At 36.0% G+C, this 19,477-nt stretch overlaps 1 protein-coding gene across 3 annotated transcripts in view; it reads right to left on the bottom strand.

The window, feature by feature from the left end:
* Positions 1-1,124: 1,124 nt before the first annotated feature.
* Positions 1,125-19,477, bottom strand: part of NLGN4X (neuroligin 4 X-linked) — a 176,996-nt gene continuing 158,643 nt past the window's right edge. For all 3 annotated transcript variants that reach the window (XM_071566109.1, XM_071566287.1, XM_071566194.1), the window contains 3 exons: positions 18,655-18,840; positions 16,035-16,824; positions 1,125-6,782 (listed from right to left, as the gene is read on the bottom strand). In XM_071566109.1, coding sequence (XP_071422210.1) covers positions 5,933-6,782; positions 16,035-16,824; positions 18,655-18,840 — 1,826 coding nt within the window. In that variant the 3' untranslated portion in view covers positions 1,125-5,932. The remainder of the gene's footprint in view (positions 6,783-16,034; positions 16,825-18,654; positions 18,841-19,477) is intronic.

The following is a 19,477-nucleotide window of genomic DNA, read 5'->3' as shown; positions in this document are numbered from 1 at the left end:
TAGAATCAGGAAACATTAATGGCTTAGAAAGATTTTTATGTTTTGATGGTGCAATGTAATTAGCTGTATCTAAACAAGAATTGGCAGCAATGTAGGATTTGAGAAATCTTGCTGGGGAATAGAATGACATACTAATTCAATTTACCTTTGATTAAAGATCAATGCAGAAAAGAAACCAATGACAACAGTGCATAATAACAATAATAAAAACTACAGAGTAACAGGAGAGTATGGCTTCAAGCTGGAGCTTCCCCCTACAACATACACTATGTCAAAGCAAAGCTGTTAGGCTGTCACAAAATGCAGATAGCCATAGAGATCAATGCATTTCGAGGATGAGGAATACTGCCATGTAAAAAAATACTCCTTCAGGGGAATTTTTTAAACAATAAAAGTAGCCAAGGAAAATGTCAGATGAAAAATGCTTTCTCACAGTCATACAGAACAGAATGGAACAAATCTGAGGCCAAACTTATTGTTGTGACAGGAAAAAAAAACAAACATATGAAAACATAACTGTATCTCTAGGGAAATTTCTGATGTAATAAAAGATATGACTAGAAATGGGTGAGGGCTTTGAGTTAGGTACAGCAAAAAGCATGATATCAAGCATCAAAAGAAAAAAAAAGATAAAATGGTCTCTAAAAATGCTGTATTTTAAAAATAAAACATAAATAAAGGTCTCTATGTTTTTGTGTCATATCTTTGGCTATTGGAGAGAAACACAACTGTGTTTTATAATCAAAGGAAATGTCAGTTCTTTGTCCAGCTTTTACCTAAACTTGGACACCTGCGAATGGGGCTACTCTGAATCACTTAGATAAACTACAAGCCCTGATAAAGGCACTAGAGGAAGAACTTATGCTTTCAGAAACTGAGGATCTTTATGTAGAAGGGAAAACAAAAAGACGTCATACACTTCACTGCTCATTTACATATGTGCATATTCCAGAAAGTACTGGCTGAAAAGGTCTTTTTATTCTTTGTGGGGAAGGAGTAGAAAATGAAGTTAGAAAAATGTAGGTATTGTAAAAATTTTTGAACTTTGCATTGATAAAAATGGAATATACCTTATTTATTAGATGTTTATTTTACATTTGAATTGTTAGAATATTAATTCATATTTTCCTTAATTATCACTGTATCTCAGGGGTGCTGCAGTTCACTTGGTTTATGACAAAATTTGTTCTCTGGTCTGGACTTTGTGACTTGGTTGTGTCTACATCATTCCTGAGTAATCTGGGTTTCTCTAATACGGTAAAAGTTGGATAAAGTAATTAGGGTGGGCTATAAAAGACTGAGAAAACATAACTTCCTTAAAACACAACTTACATAACTTTTAGAAGACATAGTGTGGACCTTGGTGCCCACAGCGGAACATCAAACAAAATGGCTTGAATCAAAGCTTCATCCCAAAGTGAAATGTCATTTATTATGCTACAGCTCAAACAAGATGTTCAGACATTTCCAAACACCTGTCTTCTTTTTCATTTGCTTTAGTAATAGGTTACTATGTTACTTTTCTGGCTAATTTGATGTGTTGAGAAGCATTTAAAAATATTATGATATTAAATATATAATATCATAATTTCTAGTGGGATGAAAATCCCAGGTTTTACCAGCTGCTAATGGCATCTGCAGAGAGTCAACCTGATGAGTTTTGTGATGTCAAACAGCTGTAGATGAAAATACGAGAAACAGTTGGCAACAATTAAATAGTACAAATGTAAAACTACAAATCTGAGACAAGCACATAATTGTCATGGCATTTTTTCAAATTATTTTTATGTGATATTAAATACCATTAAATTATCATATTCTTAGCAAAGTCAAAATAGGAACATACTAATCTGCAGATTTATATTTCAGACATTAAGGGAATAAAACAACACAATATTAAGTTAGCATGAACAAAGTTTCCTTCTTTTAAATGTGAAACTGATTAATTGAAAAAAAGCTAATTTATAGAGTTCACCCAGCAATTTCAGGTGAACAATTCACAGAAATTACACAATTGTAACCCCTTTTCTTGTGTATGAATTACTTCAGAGCAAGTTGTGGAATTTTGAAGTGTACCTGTAATTAAACATATTTGCTGAACAACTATAAACCTGCAGTTTATTTGTAAAAGCTTCATATACAAATTCAATATTCAAAAGTCAAGCTGCTTGATTATGTCATTAGGCACATGTTTCTATCTCAGAAGCTTAATTTTTCATATGAAAAATCTGAATATGAACAATTCAGAATTTGCTTTTTGCAAATACTCTTCACTAATATGCTCAAAATTCTTCAAACATTATTGTTCGTACCTCTATTCAGTAGAATATTTACAGAAAGCAAACAATACCCAGTTCAAATTACTAAAATGTCTATGTACCTTTCCAGTGAAAGGAAGTTTCACTGATAAACAGAATGTGACATCATAAAAGAACAAACAATTTACTTACTCAGCCTATGAAAGAAGAATGATATTAATAACATACTTACAATTTATGTAAATACCTTAAATATATGTAAGTAACATATATTACTATGCCTACATATTTTTTCTAGCAAAACTCATTGCTCGTTTAAATTTAAAATATAAAAGTATATTTACTTGTGGAGGCTTGATGTATTAGATTTAACTGCATTATTTTGATCCCTAACTTGGAAGATACATTTTTTAGCTGTTAAGCTATACACTAATAAGGGAAGTTGCTTACCCAAGCTTTTTTGTCAGTGCCTCAGACAATACTAACACAATAATTAAACCATTGCTTCAATGGGAATTGCAGTGCATACAGGTAATAAATATATGGAGCTTATTCTCTTATGTCTTCATGGTCTGAGTTGCTTTCCTTTTACTGACAGACTTATAGAACTGCAGAAGCCATGAAAACTCAATGCTAACTTAAAAGTGCAACCTCTGTTACTTTAATTTTTTTATACTGTGCATCAAGACATTGTTTACATTAGGTAATGAAATGGAGATGGGGCAGAAAACACACCTCTGAAAGACTTTCTACACAAAAGGATGAACACGTAGTTATTTGCACAAAGCATTAGAAAATACCGTGATATTTTATTATTAAAAATGCTGCTGAAAAGTTTATACATATGTGTCCAGCCATATATATCTTCTATCATTACTTAAGGCAAAAACCAAAAAATTGCAAAACAATAACAGAAGAAACCATTGAACCCTGTGTGCCTCATAAGGACAAGAATATAAGCCTGGGAAAGTACTTTTGTTTTTCTTTTACAGTTTCAAAGTATATTTTGATATCATTATTATAGAATTCTATGAAGACCCTATAAATCTTTTCCCTCTATAAATCATACATCAGTCCAGATGTATCAAATTATTAAATCAACTTCATTGCAATTACTTTTAAAAGCTAAAATCATTCACTTACAGGAACTTTTTTTACCCAAATGTCACAAGCCTGACACAGTACTGTACATATTGCTAGCAGAAGACAATTGGAAGTACTAAACAAATACTGTAATTCACATTACAAACATACCCAACTGATTATGATGTCAAGCATCATTACCTTTTCTTTTTTTTTCCTTTTTTTTTGTTTTTCTTTTTTTTTTTTAACCTTTTTTTAAGAGTTATGAACTGCTGCATCTCAGCTGAGGCATTATATAATTGGTGGAAATGGCCTAGTATAGAGTCAGCATTAATTAATATTATGTGATGGATCAGTGAAAAAAACAGACTAGTTTTCCATTTTCTACTAGTTGTACTTTGGGGTTGCTACTTTATCACATTCCAACGTGAGCTTTCAGGTCAGATTTATAGTACATTTACTACAAATAAAGGATTGTATCAGCCACATATTGCATTTTTATCATGTCATTAACTTTTTATTTCTTTCAGAATTTGCTTTATTGCCTGCTACAACAAGGAGTTGTGCAGATGAACAGACCTCAGTGAATCACCTTGCCTTTGATTTTATTTCTAGGGGTGAATATTCCAAGGTATTTTATTAAAAAAAAAAGTGTAGAAAACAAGTAGAGGTACAAGGCATCTTGTGTTAGATATTTATGGGACATATGATATTGATGTAGTGTAGTTGTGGACTAATAATAGAAAATACATCTGGGATAATTATGTTCAAGTGCAGACCAATTTGTTCAAAGATCTTTGGTTACTATCTCTCAATGATCGAGTAACTTTCAAAGACAAAATATAAAGCAATCTTCATCTGTGAGAACTAATTTCTAGCTTTTCACATTCAAATCAGTTGTTTGAATCAAACTGCTAAGTTACTTTGCTCTGCTTGGCCCTTGCTTTTCTCGTGAAGGAAGGGCAGAAGGGAATAATCAGCTAATAATTTTGCCCTTCCTGAGAGTGATGTTCTCTGGGATTTTTAATTTTGTTCAGATGCAGAACAGCTGATCTCTCTGCTTCTCTCTCCATGATATTCTTTGACTACAGGACTGCTGTGCAATAAATCAGCAAAATAAGCATTTTCTAACAGGTACACTCTCAAGCACAAATCAAGATACTGAGCTGAGAAGTTCTTTACACATCATTCTGAACGCTTGGAAAAACAGCCAGACAATCAACCCTGCATTTCCCCACTTCCAAGCTGTGGTATTATTTCATTTAGCAAAGCTGAGGTGCTTTCTCAGCTGAGATTCCACTGCAACTGCTGGTGAATATAGAGCTAATTTTCCTCAGAGAAGGCTGACCAAAACACAGGCTTTCATTGCTCTTGTCAGGGCACAAAACTCTTCCTAACATATCACAATAACCAAGAACTACAAACTGGACTCTGAATATATATTAATGGATGTTTCTTGGTTCAGTTCAACAAGCTTAAAATAGTAATTATTTTCTTTTATGTTTTTTTCTCTTCATTTTCCAATCCATTGCTGTGTTGCAATTTAACAAAGGCTAACACAAAATTAAATTATAGAAAAAATGTTTCAGAAAAGAACACAATCTCCTATGAATACTTTAACATGCACTAGTGTAACCTGTAAGAAAAGTACGCAGGTCACACAGACAACTGTATCCTCTGCATGACAACATGGCCTCATATAAATGAAACATGTTAGAAAAAACTCATGGTTTTTGTTTACCTCTAGTAATTAAGAATAAATTCCTCCTTTGGTCTTGGTCTTGGAGGAAACAGAGGTGATATGACTAATGTATATACACATAGGTCACAATCGAATGCACGATCTTTCTAAAAGCTCTTTTCAAACTGAAAACATCAATAAAAGCGGCTTTTTTTTTTTGTTGGTTTGATTTTAAACTCACAGCTATTTACATTTTTACAAAGTTTCTTTAAATATAGTTCAGGCTGGCAAGTCATCTCTTTGCACAGAACTATACGTATTTTACTGCATAGTCAGTCCTCCTCTTTTTTTTTTTTCATTTTTGTATTTAATAATAAAATTCTATTTCCCCCATCTGGATTACAGCTTTATATGCTGGGTAAAAGCCCATGGTGATGTCTTTGTTTTATCAATGGCCATTCATGGTATGGCACATAAAGAATCTTTTTTATTATTTTATTTATTATAAAAACTCAAAACAAAACACCTGTACAGTCACTGGCTCTGTGTTCCAGAAGACTCTGCTTTGCTTGTTACACTTAAAACACCATTTTAAATGACTTCTTCTGGCCTCAACTTTCAATCAAAGTGGCTGAGATCTTAAAGCAGTATCGCAACAGCAATGTACACTTTTCACATTTCACAGGGTTTGTAGTTGAAGTTTAATATCCGTGAGTTTCTGTGGGAAGGATCAGTAAGAAAATAATGACTGTCCTTCTCTTTTACTTGTTTTTACTTTAGATTTTGATATGGTGTTCAATGGATGGTATTATAACTTTTTCCTCTTCTTTTTTTTTTTCTTTTTTTTTCCTTTTTTACTTTTTTTTCTTTCTTCCAAGTGGCTTGTGACAGTAGAAGGGGAAGGGCTGAGCTATACCCTAGTGGTCGAATGTCCATGGGGCAAATTTGTACTGTTTTGTCCTCCACTGAAGGTGTTGAAAGTATGCAAAGGCTGCATTCCTGTTAATGTATTTGGAATCATGGTTATGGTGTTGGGTGTCATTAGTGGGATGTCGTCTGGGGACCTTCTCAAAGTAAGTGTGTAGTCAGGTGGACAGGTTAGTCTCAGTGTGTCATGGGCCTGTAGCGATTCACACTCATGATCATGTTCTAGCTGCTTCATCTGCAACGACATGATCTCTTCATTTTGTATGTGTGCTATATCATTGGTAGTGTTCCTCTGGGGGCTGGGGCGCCTGTGAGTCTCATGACGCCGCTTGTCCTTCTTGTAATACAATGCCGCAAAAGCTAGAATATTGAGGAACAGCAAGGATGCCCCCACAGCAATGGTGACGCTCAGCTCCGTGGAGTAATCTCGCTTGTTTTCTATCAGAACTGTTGTATCTTCTGGAGCTGTTTTATGGGTGTCTTTTGAATGTTTGGGATTGTTGGCTGGTGTCATTGCTGGTCGTTTGGTGGCAGGCCACAATTTACCAGGAGAACGTCGCGTCACATAAGGAAATGAGGTCATGTCAGGAGGGGGGACTTTCGTTGTAGTGGAAACATACTGAAATATTTCATTCAGATTGTGAAGGTGTGGTACAAGCTCCAACCAGAAAGCAACTTTTGTTGCTCGGTAATGATCACGAACTCGGGGTTTCAGGCCAATATGCAGATAAAGTTGGTCTTTAGGATTGTATTTGGACCAGGCTACTTCTTCAAAGCGGTTGGGTTTTGTGTGGATGAACTTTGTGTCCTGTGGAACAGGTTGGTTTGGATCTCTAAAAAAACAGAAAAAAGACAATATTATAGTTAGTAATTTCCCCTCCCCCCCCCCCAAAAAAAAAAAAGACAAAAGCAAAAAAACCCAAACCCTTTCAATTCTATCATTAATGGTTTATCCAACACTTAAAGTAACCTAGAAATGGAAGCTAAAATATCCTCCCTAAATGAAGAACAGTTGTTAACAAATAATCAAAAGACAATTACTTACTGTACAGTGAATTTTTTTACATGAAAATGCAGAAAAGACAGTGTTTCAGCTCCCAGAAGGCCATCAGAAGTTCTGTGATTCAGTATCATACTCCAAAGAGTATGTCTTAGAGTTATACTCTATTAGAGAAGTACTAATTACCTCTCCCCACAGTAAAGGTTCAACTCTTCCCAAGGTTTGACACTAACTTTCTCATTTAAGGTAGCATTACTTCCCCTGCTATAAGTAGTAAATATGGGAACCAAATACCTATGGCAATATTGGAAGTCCATGTGAACACAAGAAATTATAGTAGCTCCAAATACTACAAAAAAACTCCTTCAAAACATGAAGTAGTAGGGCAAATATACGTAACTAGAAACCACTTCTCCTTCGGTTCGGTTACTGAGTTATTAGTTCTCCTTCATTCAAAATATCTACTTTGGCGAAAAACCTCTGAACTATTTTTATATTGCAAATCTTTTCATCATTTGCATTAACAGATTACTACTTGAAAGTTCCATGTGATCATTGCTATGAAGTAACTGTTTAATGGCCATAGGACAGTGAGCCCTGACTCTGTACCAGTTTATAGAGATGATACATATATTAGCTGACATCAACAAGCTTTATAACACTTTAGTAGTAGACATAAGAGTAACTCACAAATCAGAGATGATTTCAATACTGGAAAGCAAAAAATTTAATTGAAAGTATGCTTTTTTCATATTTCTTTTTTTTTCTTTTTCTTTTTTTTTCTTCTTATATGTTCAGAATAAAGTCAAACCTGTTTCACAAAGAGCATTTAAATATTGTCTCACTTGAGTGCCTGGTAAAGTCATGCAGAAGAGTATTCTGGGAAATATTGAAAAACACTGGTCACAGCCAGCATGGCTTCCTAAGTCCTGCTTATCAAATCTGATTTCCTTTTATGATACAGTAACCCACCAAGTTGACCCAGGGATGCCAGTTGATGTAATATTTTTGAATTTCAGTAAAGCTTTCAATATTGTCTCTCACAGGATCCTTCTGGACAAAATGTCCAGCACACTGTTGGATAAACACATCATGTGATGGGTGAGCAACTGGGTCACGGGTCAAGCACAGAGGGTAACAGTGAATGCGGTAACATCAGACTGGTGACCTGTTGCTAGTGGGGCTCCATTTTCAACCCAGTGCTCTTCAATATCTTCATAAATGACTTGGACACAGAACTGGAACAGATACTAAGCAAGTTTGAAGATGACACAAAACTGGGAGGAGCTGTTGATTCCCTCAAAGGCAGGGAGGCACTGCAGAGAGACTTTGACAAATGAGAGAACGGGCAATCACCAACCATATGAAGTTCAACAAAGTGCCAGATTCTGCACTTGGGACAGGGCAGTCCTGGAAGTTGGTACAGACTGGGGAATGAGATGCTGGAAAGAAGTGCCACAGAAAGGGACCTGGTAGTCCTGGCCAATGGCAAGCTGAATATGAGTCAGCAGTGCCCTGGCAGCCAGGAGGGCCAACCATGTCCTGGGGGGCATCAGGCACAGCATCGCCAGACAGCTGAGGGAGGGGATTGTCCTGCTTTGCTCTGCAGTGGGGTGGCCTCACCTTGAATATTGTGTGCAGTTTTGGACACTGCAATATAAGAAAGATTAAGCTCTTACAAAGTGTCCAAAGGAGGGCAATAAAGATGGTGAAGGCCTTGAGGAGAGGCTGTACAAGGAGCGGATGAGGTCACTTCATCCCTTCAGCCTAGCGAAGAGGCAACTCATTGCAGTCTACAACTTCCTTGGGAAGGGAAGTGGAGAAGCAGGCACTTTTTCTCTTCCCACCACTGCTCCTACGTGTCAGTGCTCCCAAATGTTGTGTAGAGAGAAGAGACCTCATTGCAGTTACAACTTTCTCATGAGGGGAAGAGGAGGGGCAGGGACTGATGAGGGGAAGTGCAGACACTGATCTCTTCTCTGTGGTGACCAATGACAAAATATGAGGGAATGTCCTTAAGTTGTGTCAGGGGAGGTTTAGGTTGGATATTAGAAGAAGGTTCTTCATCCAGAGGGTGGTTGAGCACTGGAACAGGCTCCCCAGGGAAGTGGTTACAGTACCAAGCCACACAGAATTCAAGAAGCATTTGGATGATACTCTCAGGCACAAGGTGTGACCCTTGGGAATGGTTCTGTGCAGGGTCTGGAGATTGACTCAATGACCCTTGCAAGTCCCTTCCAACTCAGCATATTCTCTGATTCTGTGATTGTCAATATATGTGTACCTTTATAATTTTATTAAACTTTAAGTTAAATAGGACTGCCTCTTGGCATGAAAAAATACAGAAATTTAAAATTACTAATACTGAGTTTAATATTCTATTGTGCATGAGTTTGAATCTTCTTTTGCAGCGAAGAGCATTTTCTGAGACTTTGTAATATACTGAGATTACATTATTTATTGTCTGTGCATTGCTTTGAGAGCTTTCCATTCTCCTTTTCTTTCCCATATGCATTAGTTTGTTTGCTGCAAAAATGATTCTAATATTTTCCTTTTCTTCCAATATACAGTTATGCATGTTATGGGAATACCAAGCCCCACCACTACAGATTTTAAAGCATGAGGTTTTTTTTTTCTTTTTCCATTTTCAAAAGCCCATTAACTTTTGATAGTCTGCTTTAGTATTCCTCCGCTGTACACAAAGAAAATTTATCATACCTTTTTTGAGTAAAAAGAAGAATTCTTTTTCTATATAATTTCGGTATTTTGGCTTACTTATGCTTGTGGTTTTGGTGTTTGGGGAGGTTTAGTGTTCTGCTGGTTTGTTTCTTTTTTAAATACTGTACCTACTCTTTTCCATTCCAATAAGACATAAAAGATATGAACTAGGGGGTCTGAAGTTGCTACCACTTTGTCTGTCTATCTATCTATCTATCTATCTATCTATCTATCTATCTATCTATCTATCTATCTTTTTATTTATTTAATTTTATGTAGTAACAGTGAGCCAAATTGTGTTAATTCTGAACAGAATGAAAATAGCTTGGTAATTGTTCCTCCCAGTTCAAACTAGAGGAGCAATATTCACTTCCAAGCAGTATAGAAACAGATGTATGCTGCTACTCTGAGGGACTCTCACATGTATTGAAGAAGGAAATAAAGCTTTTTCTTTCATCCTTAAGGAACAGACAAAAAGATTTGGAAAATCCAGAGGAGAAGATACTGGCCCAAGTCAATATATCTACAGAACTTTGGAGTTCAGAACATAAATTCTAAAGCAAGCTAAAATTTAACAAGATTATCAAAATGCAGAGTATTTTTCTTGTCAGAAACTTAAAATAATGCACGAGTTATGGCACAAAATCTTGTGTTGTCCCCCCTTGTTATTCTGATTCCCAGCACAAAAGACTCTGGGAAGGGTCCTCTAGAAAACCCATTCATTAAGCTATTTCATGTAAATGAGTTGCATTTGATACAGAGTACAGGAAATGAAGAAGCTGAGCACCCATTTCAATAAGCAACCAAGCTGGACATGCACTTTTTTTTAATGGTCCTATAAAAATGACAGCAGATGATTATTTTAGCAACTAAACATTTTTTAAATTAGCACTCTCACTGTAGTCTCTTCCAACTTTCCCATTCTGTGATCCTGTGGTTCTCCTCCCCTTCAAACATCCTGCAAAACAAGTAAATATCAACCTCTTCTTCCCCATCTTCCATTCTCCACCTCCATCATTTTTAACTATATCTATTAGGAGCAGCCAATTATGCTGCTGCCTCCTCCAAAAACAAGAGAGAAAATAAGAGTACATGAGGGTAGGCTTGTATTTCATTATTTGTTTACAGGCTGTGAGTGGGCATTAAGCTCATTCAAACAAGGAATGGAAAAAATCAGCCAGCCCTAAAGACAAGTCATTTCTTTGCTGTGAGTATCAGAGCTCTACGATTGACAACATGTGAATAAATGAATAAATGAATAAATGGTCTGAATTTGGAGGACAGGTATCTAAATGTTTGGGGTTTTTTTTTACAAGAAAAGGGAATAACTAAGTCCAGTCCAACATAAAAGATCTCGGTTTTTCAGACTAATGATAATCTGCCAAAAATATTCAGTAGATATAAACAAGAGAATTTTTACTTTCCTTACCTATCCTCCTATGTATAGTGCAGAAATTCATAAAATCAGGTTACAACTTTTGACTTGTTACGATTTTTTCTTGGGTAGTTGGGCAGCTTCTCCTTTTATGAACAATTTTCCATTTTTATTGATAGGCATGAAGAAACATATGCACAGACACCATTTTTCCTATTAAATCAGCTGTTAAAAAATCCCTCTTATCTGTTACTAATTTCAAATGTCCTTTTCCCTTTTTTAGCCCCTCACATCTCCTTTATGCTTCTAGGTTCTTGAGGCTCAGGTGTACAGTTCATAAGAAAAGACTACTAGGAAATCTCCCCTTAAAAACCTGCTGCAATCATAATGCCAGTATAATCTGAACAATGTATTTTCAGTTCTGTACTTCTTCCGCTAATGGCTCTCATAGGGATTAGATAACTTGTTTCCTAATTCTACCTGTTGTTAGGGAGGCTGTTTTTATGATTATTATTGTTATTAATTTTGCTCTCTCATTATTATTTTTACCACTTTTAAAAATCCAATTTAAACAGCTTTTCTATCAAAAAATGTCCCAATCATGAAATGTCTGAGCTTTATTTTCCATATGAGAGAAGACCATATGGTCTTTCTTGTCTTATCTAAGGTATAATTTTGTTAATGTCCAGAATAATCCCATTTCACCTGTTACTTTTTTACTCCCACTTTCAGTCTGCACTGATTTTACATAGCTTAAAATATAGCTACATATTGTCATTTAATTCACACCTCATGGTCCAGAGATGTACAAACAAAGCATCAATTTTTGCTCAGGCAATAAAAAGTAAATCTGCCTGCAATGAATGCTGACTGAAGGGCAATACACACTCCTGTTCACAAGGTTGACTAGCAGCTGGCCTGAAGGGCAAATGAGAGAGCTGGGTATTTCATAGCTGGTGATATTGCCATGGGAAGAATGATGAATTAAGAAATCTTCTCATATCCAAAATTCCATATAACATGGTGAAATACCATTTATGTTTTAACTACTTCTGCAAAAGCAGTGAATACCACTTAGGACAATGGAATTGTTACATTAACACACTTTAGTGTTTTAATTTTTGTGTCCTTCTCTAACTTCATTGGAAAGCAAAATGTCTTCACAGTTACATACTGAGTTTGTCTCCAAGACTGTGAAAGGCCCCTTGATCAGTAATCTTCTTTCAGTAGTACTCTTTTCTCCATAAGGGAGGGAGTAAAAAAAAAAAAAAAAGAGAGAGAAACACTGGCATTTGTTTATTCTTCTGCTGATTTTTTATTAATGTTGTAACAATACTAATGATACAGACATTTCTTCCTGAAGAACTGGTGCACAGGCATATTTTCCCTTGCCTCCTTTCCTTACTTATCACCAGGACGCACTGTTGCCATGCTCCCAGTCAGCTATTATAACTACTAAGGAAAGCAAACCATAAGCACACTGTTTTGTTTGACTAATACAGATTTGTCATTGAAGACAATTATTTCTTCAGACAAAATCATCAAAAAGAAATGCAACAGCCTCATAAAAGAGTTCACTAAGAATTGATTTGAAAATATACTTTAATAATTGAAAGTTTAATCATGCCTTCCATTGGAGAACCAAACTGAATATAAAACATAGACATTCTTAGTAACTCAGAAATATAATCAGGTTTGGGCTTCAGAATCAGTGGTAGTAAAATAACTCTGGAGTATTTATCTGAAATACAAAGAAAACAGGGATCTATCATTTAGACCTTTATCTTTCGCAATGCCAGAGCAGGCAGAACTGGATGAATGGGAGCAAAAATAGAGTACTGTAATTCCTCAAAAAGAGGGCAATTTTTAGAAACCCAAGAGATGCCTCTAATAAGAACATGGGTTTGTATCTACTTTGCGAAACTTCAAATCCTTCTTCACAAGAGCGTAGCTGGCAGAGTATCTGTGAAAGACTGGCACACAACCCCTCAAGTTGTTCACTCTCCCCCTGCTGATGTATCTGCGAAGAAGGTAACATGGCCCTAACAGAACACTTGGCAAATAAAATTGCCATTTCAATTAGGATAGTACTACTGGCAGCAGACTGAAGTTTTAAGTGCACCTCTTAATGAAGATCTCACATATAATTCTGCACACAGTGAAATTAAAAGCTGTATTTTCATGTCATAATTGTATCCCAAATGTAGTATCTCACATCTACTCTGTAACAAATTGTTGTCCTATTTCTAAGGCATGTTAGAAACACAGTTTTGAAAAGGCAAAAAAAAAAAGACGATTAACAATATGAATATGATAATTAAAAAAGAATCACAGAAAGGTAGAGAATGAAGGACTAGCAAAATTCAATGTCTAGGCATTCATTTCAAGAACAAACTATCTGCCATTAAATAGTTTCATTCCCACTTCGTATTTACTACCTTCAGTAACTGACTTCAAAGTTAAACACAATAAAAGCACTGTGCCTTATGTTGTGTCTTTGACACAGTGATTTTACAAGATTGACCTGCCCTTCAAACCCAGCCTTGGCAGCAGGCCTATTAAACAATGTGTCTTTTTTCAGGAAAGGATGGCATGTCATTAAAAGCCTAACACAGTCCATCAGCATGATGAACCACCTGAGCTGTAATTATACAGTAAGTACCTGGATGCAGCATTTGTGGGAGAATCATCAAGACTGAAAAAGTCTCAGAGACATTAAAATTAAATAAATATATCTGAAGTTTTAATGCTCAAGGCTCACCTACAGGGAAATGTGGAATAATAAAATCTTTCAGTTAACAGATTTTTCATATGTGTTGCCATGGGTACAAACACAAAGAAAGGTAAGATCTATCACAATAAGGATGGGAAATGATCAATTAAAAATAGAGGGGGAAAAAAAATCAAAGTAGAGCCCCCAGCAACACAGTCTTGAACTGTATCAGTCTTTTTGAGAGTTGGGAGGACCTGATTGTGTACATGGATTCCAGATTTCATGTGAGTGAGTAGAGAGAACTGTTACCGCAAAGATTCCCTTTTGCTCTAGGCCTGAGGTGCTCCGATCTTCTCTTTTCCATTAAAATAACCTGAAGTGTAATCTTAAAATATTATTTACCTCCAAGTATTCTCTTGTATTCTTCAGAAAAATCGTTCACATAAAGAAAGAAAAAAAACCCATCAAGGTAATATGTATTGTGTTGCTCTTTTCCTTTCCCTGTGAAAAGTGAAATTTTACAGCAAGAGGTAATTTCTAATGACACATCTTTCAGACTGTCTATAAAGGAGTACGACTGTAATAGAATACATACTCCATTCCTGTCTCTTCTGCAGTGAGAAAGTTTCAGAAATGACTAATGGCTCTCCCAAAGAAGCTGCTTGGCCTTTAGATGTAGTATGAAAATGGCTTCATGAGGAAAGAACTGGGTATAGCTTGCTGAAATTAGCTTTCAAGTATCAACAGCTGGAAAGTGCTTGCAATTATGAGTAATGGTGACAGCTGTGACTGTAAGAAACTGCCCTTGGCCTCAAAAACTGCCTAAATACAACTTCTTAATCTACAGGGAACAGTCAGAAAGTTTTTTTTTTTAACAACAGTGAGACTGTAGAGGTCTATGTAGTAATTCCAGTGATGTATATTTGTGAGGATCTGAAGTCCTCTATGTATATGTGGCACCTCGTCTACAAAAATAAAGACAAACTGATGGTATTATTATCTTTCTTAATGTGTGGTACAGACAGAATAAGGCATTCTCTGCCTAGAAACGAACCTTTTTTCAGGAAGTTTGCCCATCCCAGTACTGATGACTTTTTGTTGCCAAATACATCTAAACATTACACAGTTCATTCACTTTTGTTGCTGAACTGTGGGATGGATTTCTGCATGCAGAAGTACCTGTTTGTCTAACATGCAGTGCAACATAAGCTTTTTTTTTCCTGTTTTGTAAATTGACCTAAAGCATTTGATTGGTTTTTACTCAATTCATGCTTGAGGTTCTTGTTAAGACTGTAAAATCCCTCTCCCTTGAATGTCATTTGGACTCATTAAAGGCTGCAAGGGCTGCTGAAGCCCCTGAGTGTTTCACAATAGGCACCTTAGAGTTTTTCTTATATAGCTGCACATCGTTCACTGCAGTGCAGTAAAGCTGCAGTTTCCAGAGCACAATCCTACCATTATACATTCAGTGAAAAGATTTACAGCCCCTTTGTGCCACAAGTATCTTTGTTTAATTCAGTACTGAAGACTCAAGGTTAACAAAAAAGCCCTTGCTGCTCAAGTAAAACAGTGCAATACTCTTTAAAGGAATGCTATAGGAAGAGAATCGAATTATTAACAGTGCTCACAGATTAACCTGTTTTGACGGTTCTCTCCTTGATGCTTACAAGGATGTTTTAACAAACTTTGATGTCTTTATTTTGTTTTGTAAGCAGAATTAATTTAAATTTTTAACCTTCTCAAAGCAAACTCTCTGCTTCATCCCAGTCAAGTACTTATTATTGCCATTATAGCTCTCAGAGGGAAAAATGTTTCTAGTGTTTCTAGTGTCTGCCTTTCTGTTCTAATTCCTCCCTGAGTCCTCATCCCTGTGAAGGTCACTGAGAAACAAGAACTTCGTTTCTTTTGTAGCAGATAAGTGCTATCTGCCTGACAATTCCTTCTTCAAGTAGCAGGCATGTTGCCTCTAATTTTTCAGTATCTCAGTGAGCCACCTTTTTTCTGAGATGTGCTTTTTGTCTTAATAATTTTCCTATTTTTTGAACAAAAAATACAGTGCATTATTATTCTCAGTGAGCTACTGAAAGAGAATAGTTTGAGGAAACACTAATTAAAAATCTATTAAATATGAATAAGCCTCATTTACCGCCTGTCCTAATGCAAGCAGTTTTATTAGAGTACTGCAAAGTCAGAGTTTGAGGCCACTGCAGTGGGATACTGACTATTTTAGAAGTATGCTATCAACAAAAAGGAACAGAAAGTGTGGAGGTCACACTTACCCAGTTTTGGCAAAGTTAGTCCAGTACGTCATAACCACTGCACTGAGCATGACATCATTCTTGGAAAAGTTGCAGTTGAACAGTTCTGTGGGACCAATCATAGGAATTCCAAACACATAAGGGACTTCATCACCATGAGCTGAATCAGCCCAGCTGGGTTTCATTTCACTTTGGCAATGGTGATAAAATGCATAGAAATACGTTGGAGATCCATACTGGGCATGCAGGTCAGCAGTAGCAACAGCTGGAGCAACCCACTGGTGGTCTGTAAAAAGAGCAACCAGGGTCTTCCGTCTTGTTTCAGGGTTTTCTTTGTCTGCCCAGTCGGTGTACATAAATTTAATGGTCTCTCGTAGTGTATCCTTCCCTTCTGGATAACCATATAGATTGTCCACAAAATTGGAGACAGAAAAGTCAAAATCATTTGGAGAAACACCATCTTCATTGTCTACAATGCCATCCACAAATTTTAAGCCTTCCCCTTGATTCACGCCTAGCATTATATCATAGTTAAGGAATTCCCCTTGCTCCATTAGAATCTGAGGGTCATCTGGAATCACGTCTCCATCTATCACGGGCCCAAAGGCAATATGGTATGTGGCTGGAGTGATGGTCTGTTGAATGAGTTCTTTGTAATTCTTATTCCGGAGACATTCAACCAAATCAGTGGTATCCAGCATGTCACAGCCCACTTTATCTGCCAATATCCGAGTGTACTTGGCAGGTTGATAGTTCACTGCCCAGCTGGACAGAGCTGTTCCACTCTGTATGATTGCCTTTTGGAACAAACCTGCATGTGCAAATTGTTCACATATAAATCCAATTAGATACTTAAAAAAATATAACTTAAAAGCATTTCTTATTAAGCAAAGCTTTGATTATACAATCACTAAAGGATGCATACACTGAAATTTCTATTCAATTTCCATAGATCCTACTCACTGATTCCTTTTTATGATCTCTCTATTAGGCTACTAATTAAAATCTCTCATGTTCTTGGTGCTCACGGACATAAAGCATGAGGGTGTCAGGTTACTGTTACAAAACCAAAACTCATGCTTGTACTGCAGTTTTCTTGCATCTTTGATAGAAGTCCTCTAGCTTCACCATAGTTGTAGTCCTGTGAAAATTTCTTTTAAGGAACGGCAGCTACAAGCAATCATATCCTCTTTGCCATGTAAATTACATGCGCCTTTCAGTAGTTCAAAGGTCAAATGAAAATTAGACACTCTCATTTCCTTCACAGATGCCATGCATCATATAACTTGAAAAGATTTGCTCTAATAAAACTAATTTGATAGGTTTAAATTTTCTACTCCAACATTTTTACTACTTAATTGTTTTATTATTTTGTGTGTATATGTTAGCACTGCCTATATGTTCACTTTTGTGTGCGCATGTGTTAGCACTGCCTATATGTTGAATTGAAATATATTCAAATATTTTTGGAAGTAAGATGAGATTCAGTAGTTCTTTCTGGTTGTTTATGTGTACTAATAAAGAGAGAAATGAAAACTCTCATCAGAAGAGCTTATTTGTGTCAGAGTACTGGAAAATTAACAGGAGCTTACTGGGGAATCTGTCCCATCTATTTTCCTAGTAAGACCACTAAAATGGTCTATTTTATATTTAAAATGAAATGCCTGGGTGTCTTTTGCACATGGTTTCTAGTGTTAAGCTCTCAAAATGTCTAAGAGAGCAACAGCTACAAAAGCATGTGGGTTTTGTTGTTGATACCTTTGAGATGATTACCTAATGAATACACAAGAAAATTTCAATTATTTGACTATAGTTCCATCTGCTTTGATTTTGGCATGGCTTGCTCAATAGTTATTCACTGCAGTCTTGTATCTGCATCAATAAACTGACTTATCAAGCATAGTACTATGTATTTCAAAACAAGGTGTGGTTACCAGTCACCCTGCTTGCTAGGCTTTAACTTTCTGTCACAAATTCCTGTCTGTTTTAATGTGATAGAAATGGCAAGAATTTATATTAGATATTTTGATTTGCTTTCTTTTATAAATTCTTTGTAGATTTTGTCTTATCACCAGGAATATTTATGGTTCAGTAGTGGTTCTGTATATTCTTGGCATTTGGGGCCTTTTTTTTTTTTTTTTTGTGGTGTGAGGTGTTGAGGGTAGAAATCCCACAGCTCACTTAACAAAATCTTAAGAACACTGTGTGGGATCACACAGTGTTTATGAGGTGTTAAATACAGTTTTTAATAAGCTTAAGTTATGTTATTAAGTAAAGAAAGCCTCTAAATATATGTTGGAAGTGCAGCCAAGAGTGTGCAAAAAAATCAAAAAGGCCACTGCTCTTTTCCATTTTAATTAGGGCAAATTCTTTGACAGAAGAGCCAGTGGAATCTGTTGATAAAGCTAGAAAAGACATATTGCCCATGGCATTTGTTGCGTGAGATTTATGCTGTAATAGCATTTAGTTTTCATTATGAACATACTTATGTTGATGAATACAAATCCAGAATTCTAGCTAGTAGGTTTTTTACAAAAATTACAGACCTCATGGAATTCTAATTCAACCTACCTCATATGGCCATTTTCATTACACTAGAATGTTAAAAAAGAAAAAGGTATTATGCTCATAGGATCATTACCTTCTGAATAGTGGGAGAGTGTCAGGAGACTGACACAGGAAGCTCCTGCCCCAGATCCAAAAATAGTAACTCTTTTTGGGTCTCCTCCGAAAGATCCAATATTTTCTTCAATCCAACGTAAAGCTTGGATTTGGTCAAGCAATCCATAATTGCCTTTTGCAGCTTGGTCCCCAGTACTTAAAAAACCTATAAGGCAAAAACCCCATAATTTTAATTCACCAGACACAGAGTTAGCTACAGGGTATCTTCAAATTCACAACACATCTTTCATTTTCTGTGCATTTTTTTTTCTTCTTCCTTTTTTTTTTTTAAAGGTCACGGTCCTAGTTAAATGTCTCCTGCACAGGCAGTGAAACTTGTTCTGTATGCTGTTTAGCTTTAGTTTGTTTTTCCTCTACTGCAGAGGTCACATTTATGAAGAATCACTATTTCCACTCTGAAATATTTCTATAAAATGCAACAATACAGGCAGAATGTTTAAAACATTTTTAACTGGATGTAAGTAGGGTCAAAAGACTTAGGAAATAATTTTTGTGCACAGATGTGAAATAGCCAGTAGTCAACTGAGAACAAGATTCCCTAAGATACTAACTTAAGTACTTACCAAAATTGTCCTGAACTATATAGCTCTTTAAATTACTGTACTTCTGATAAGGGTAGACATACTCGGGGAAAAAAAAAACAAAAAGGAGGAAGAAGAAAATAGTAACAGGAACATGAAAAAGCTTAAGGAAAAAAAAATTGCACTGCAACTTCACAGAGGATATTTATTAGGAAGATAGCAGGTAAATCCACATCAATTCAGCCTTTGGTAGGGAGACTT

Source organism: Pithys albifrons, chromosome 1, assembly GCF_047495875.1.
Source record: "Pithys albifrons albifrons isolate INPA30051 chromosome 1, PitAlb_v1, whole genome shotgun sequence".
In the NCBI taxonomy this organism is placed as follows: Eukaryota; Metazoa; Chordata; class Aves; order Passeriformes; family Thamnophilidae; genus Pithys; species Pithys albifrons.
Note: the sequence above shows the minus strand (reverse complement) of the source record. Positions and strands in the feature narration are given on the sequence as shown.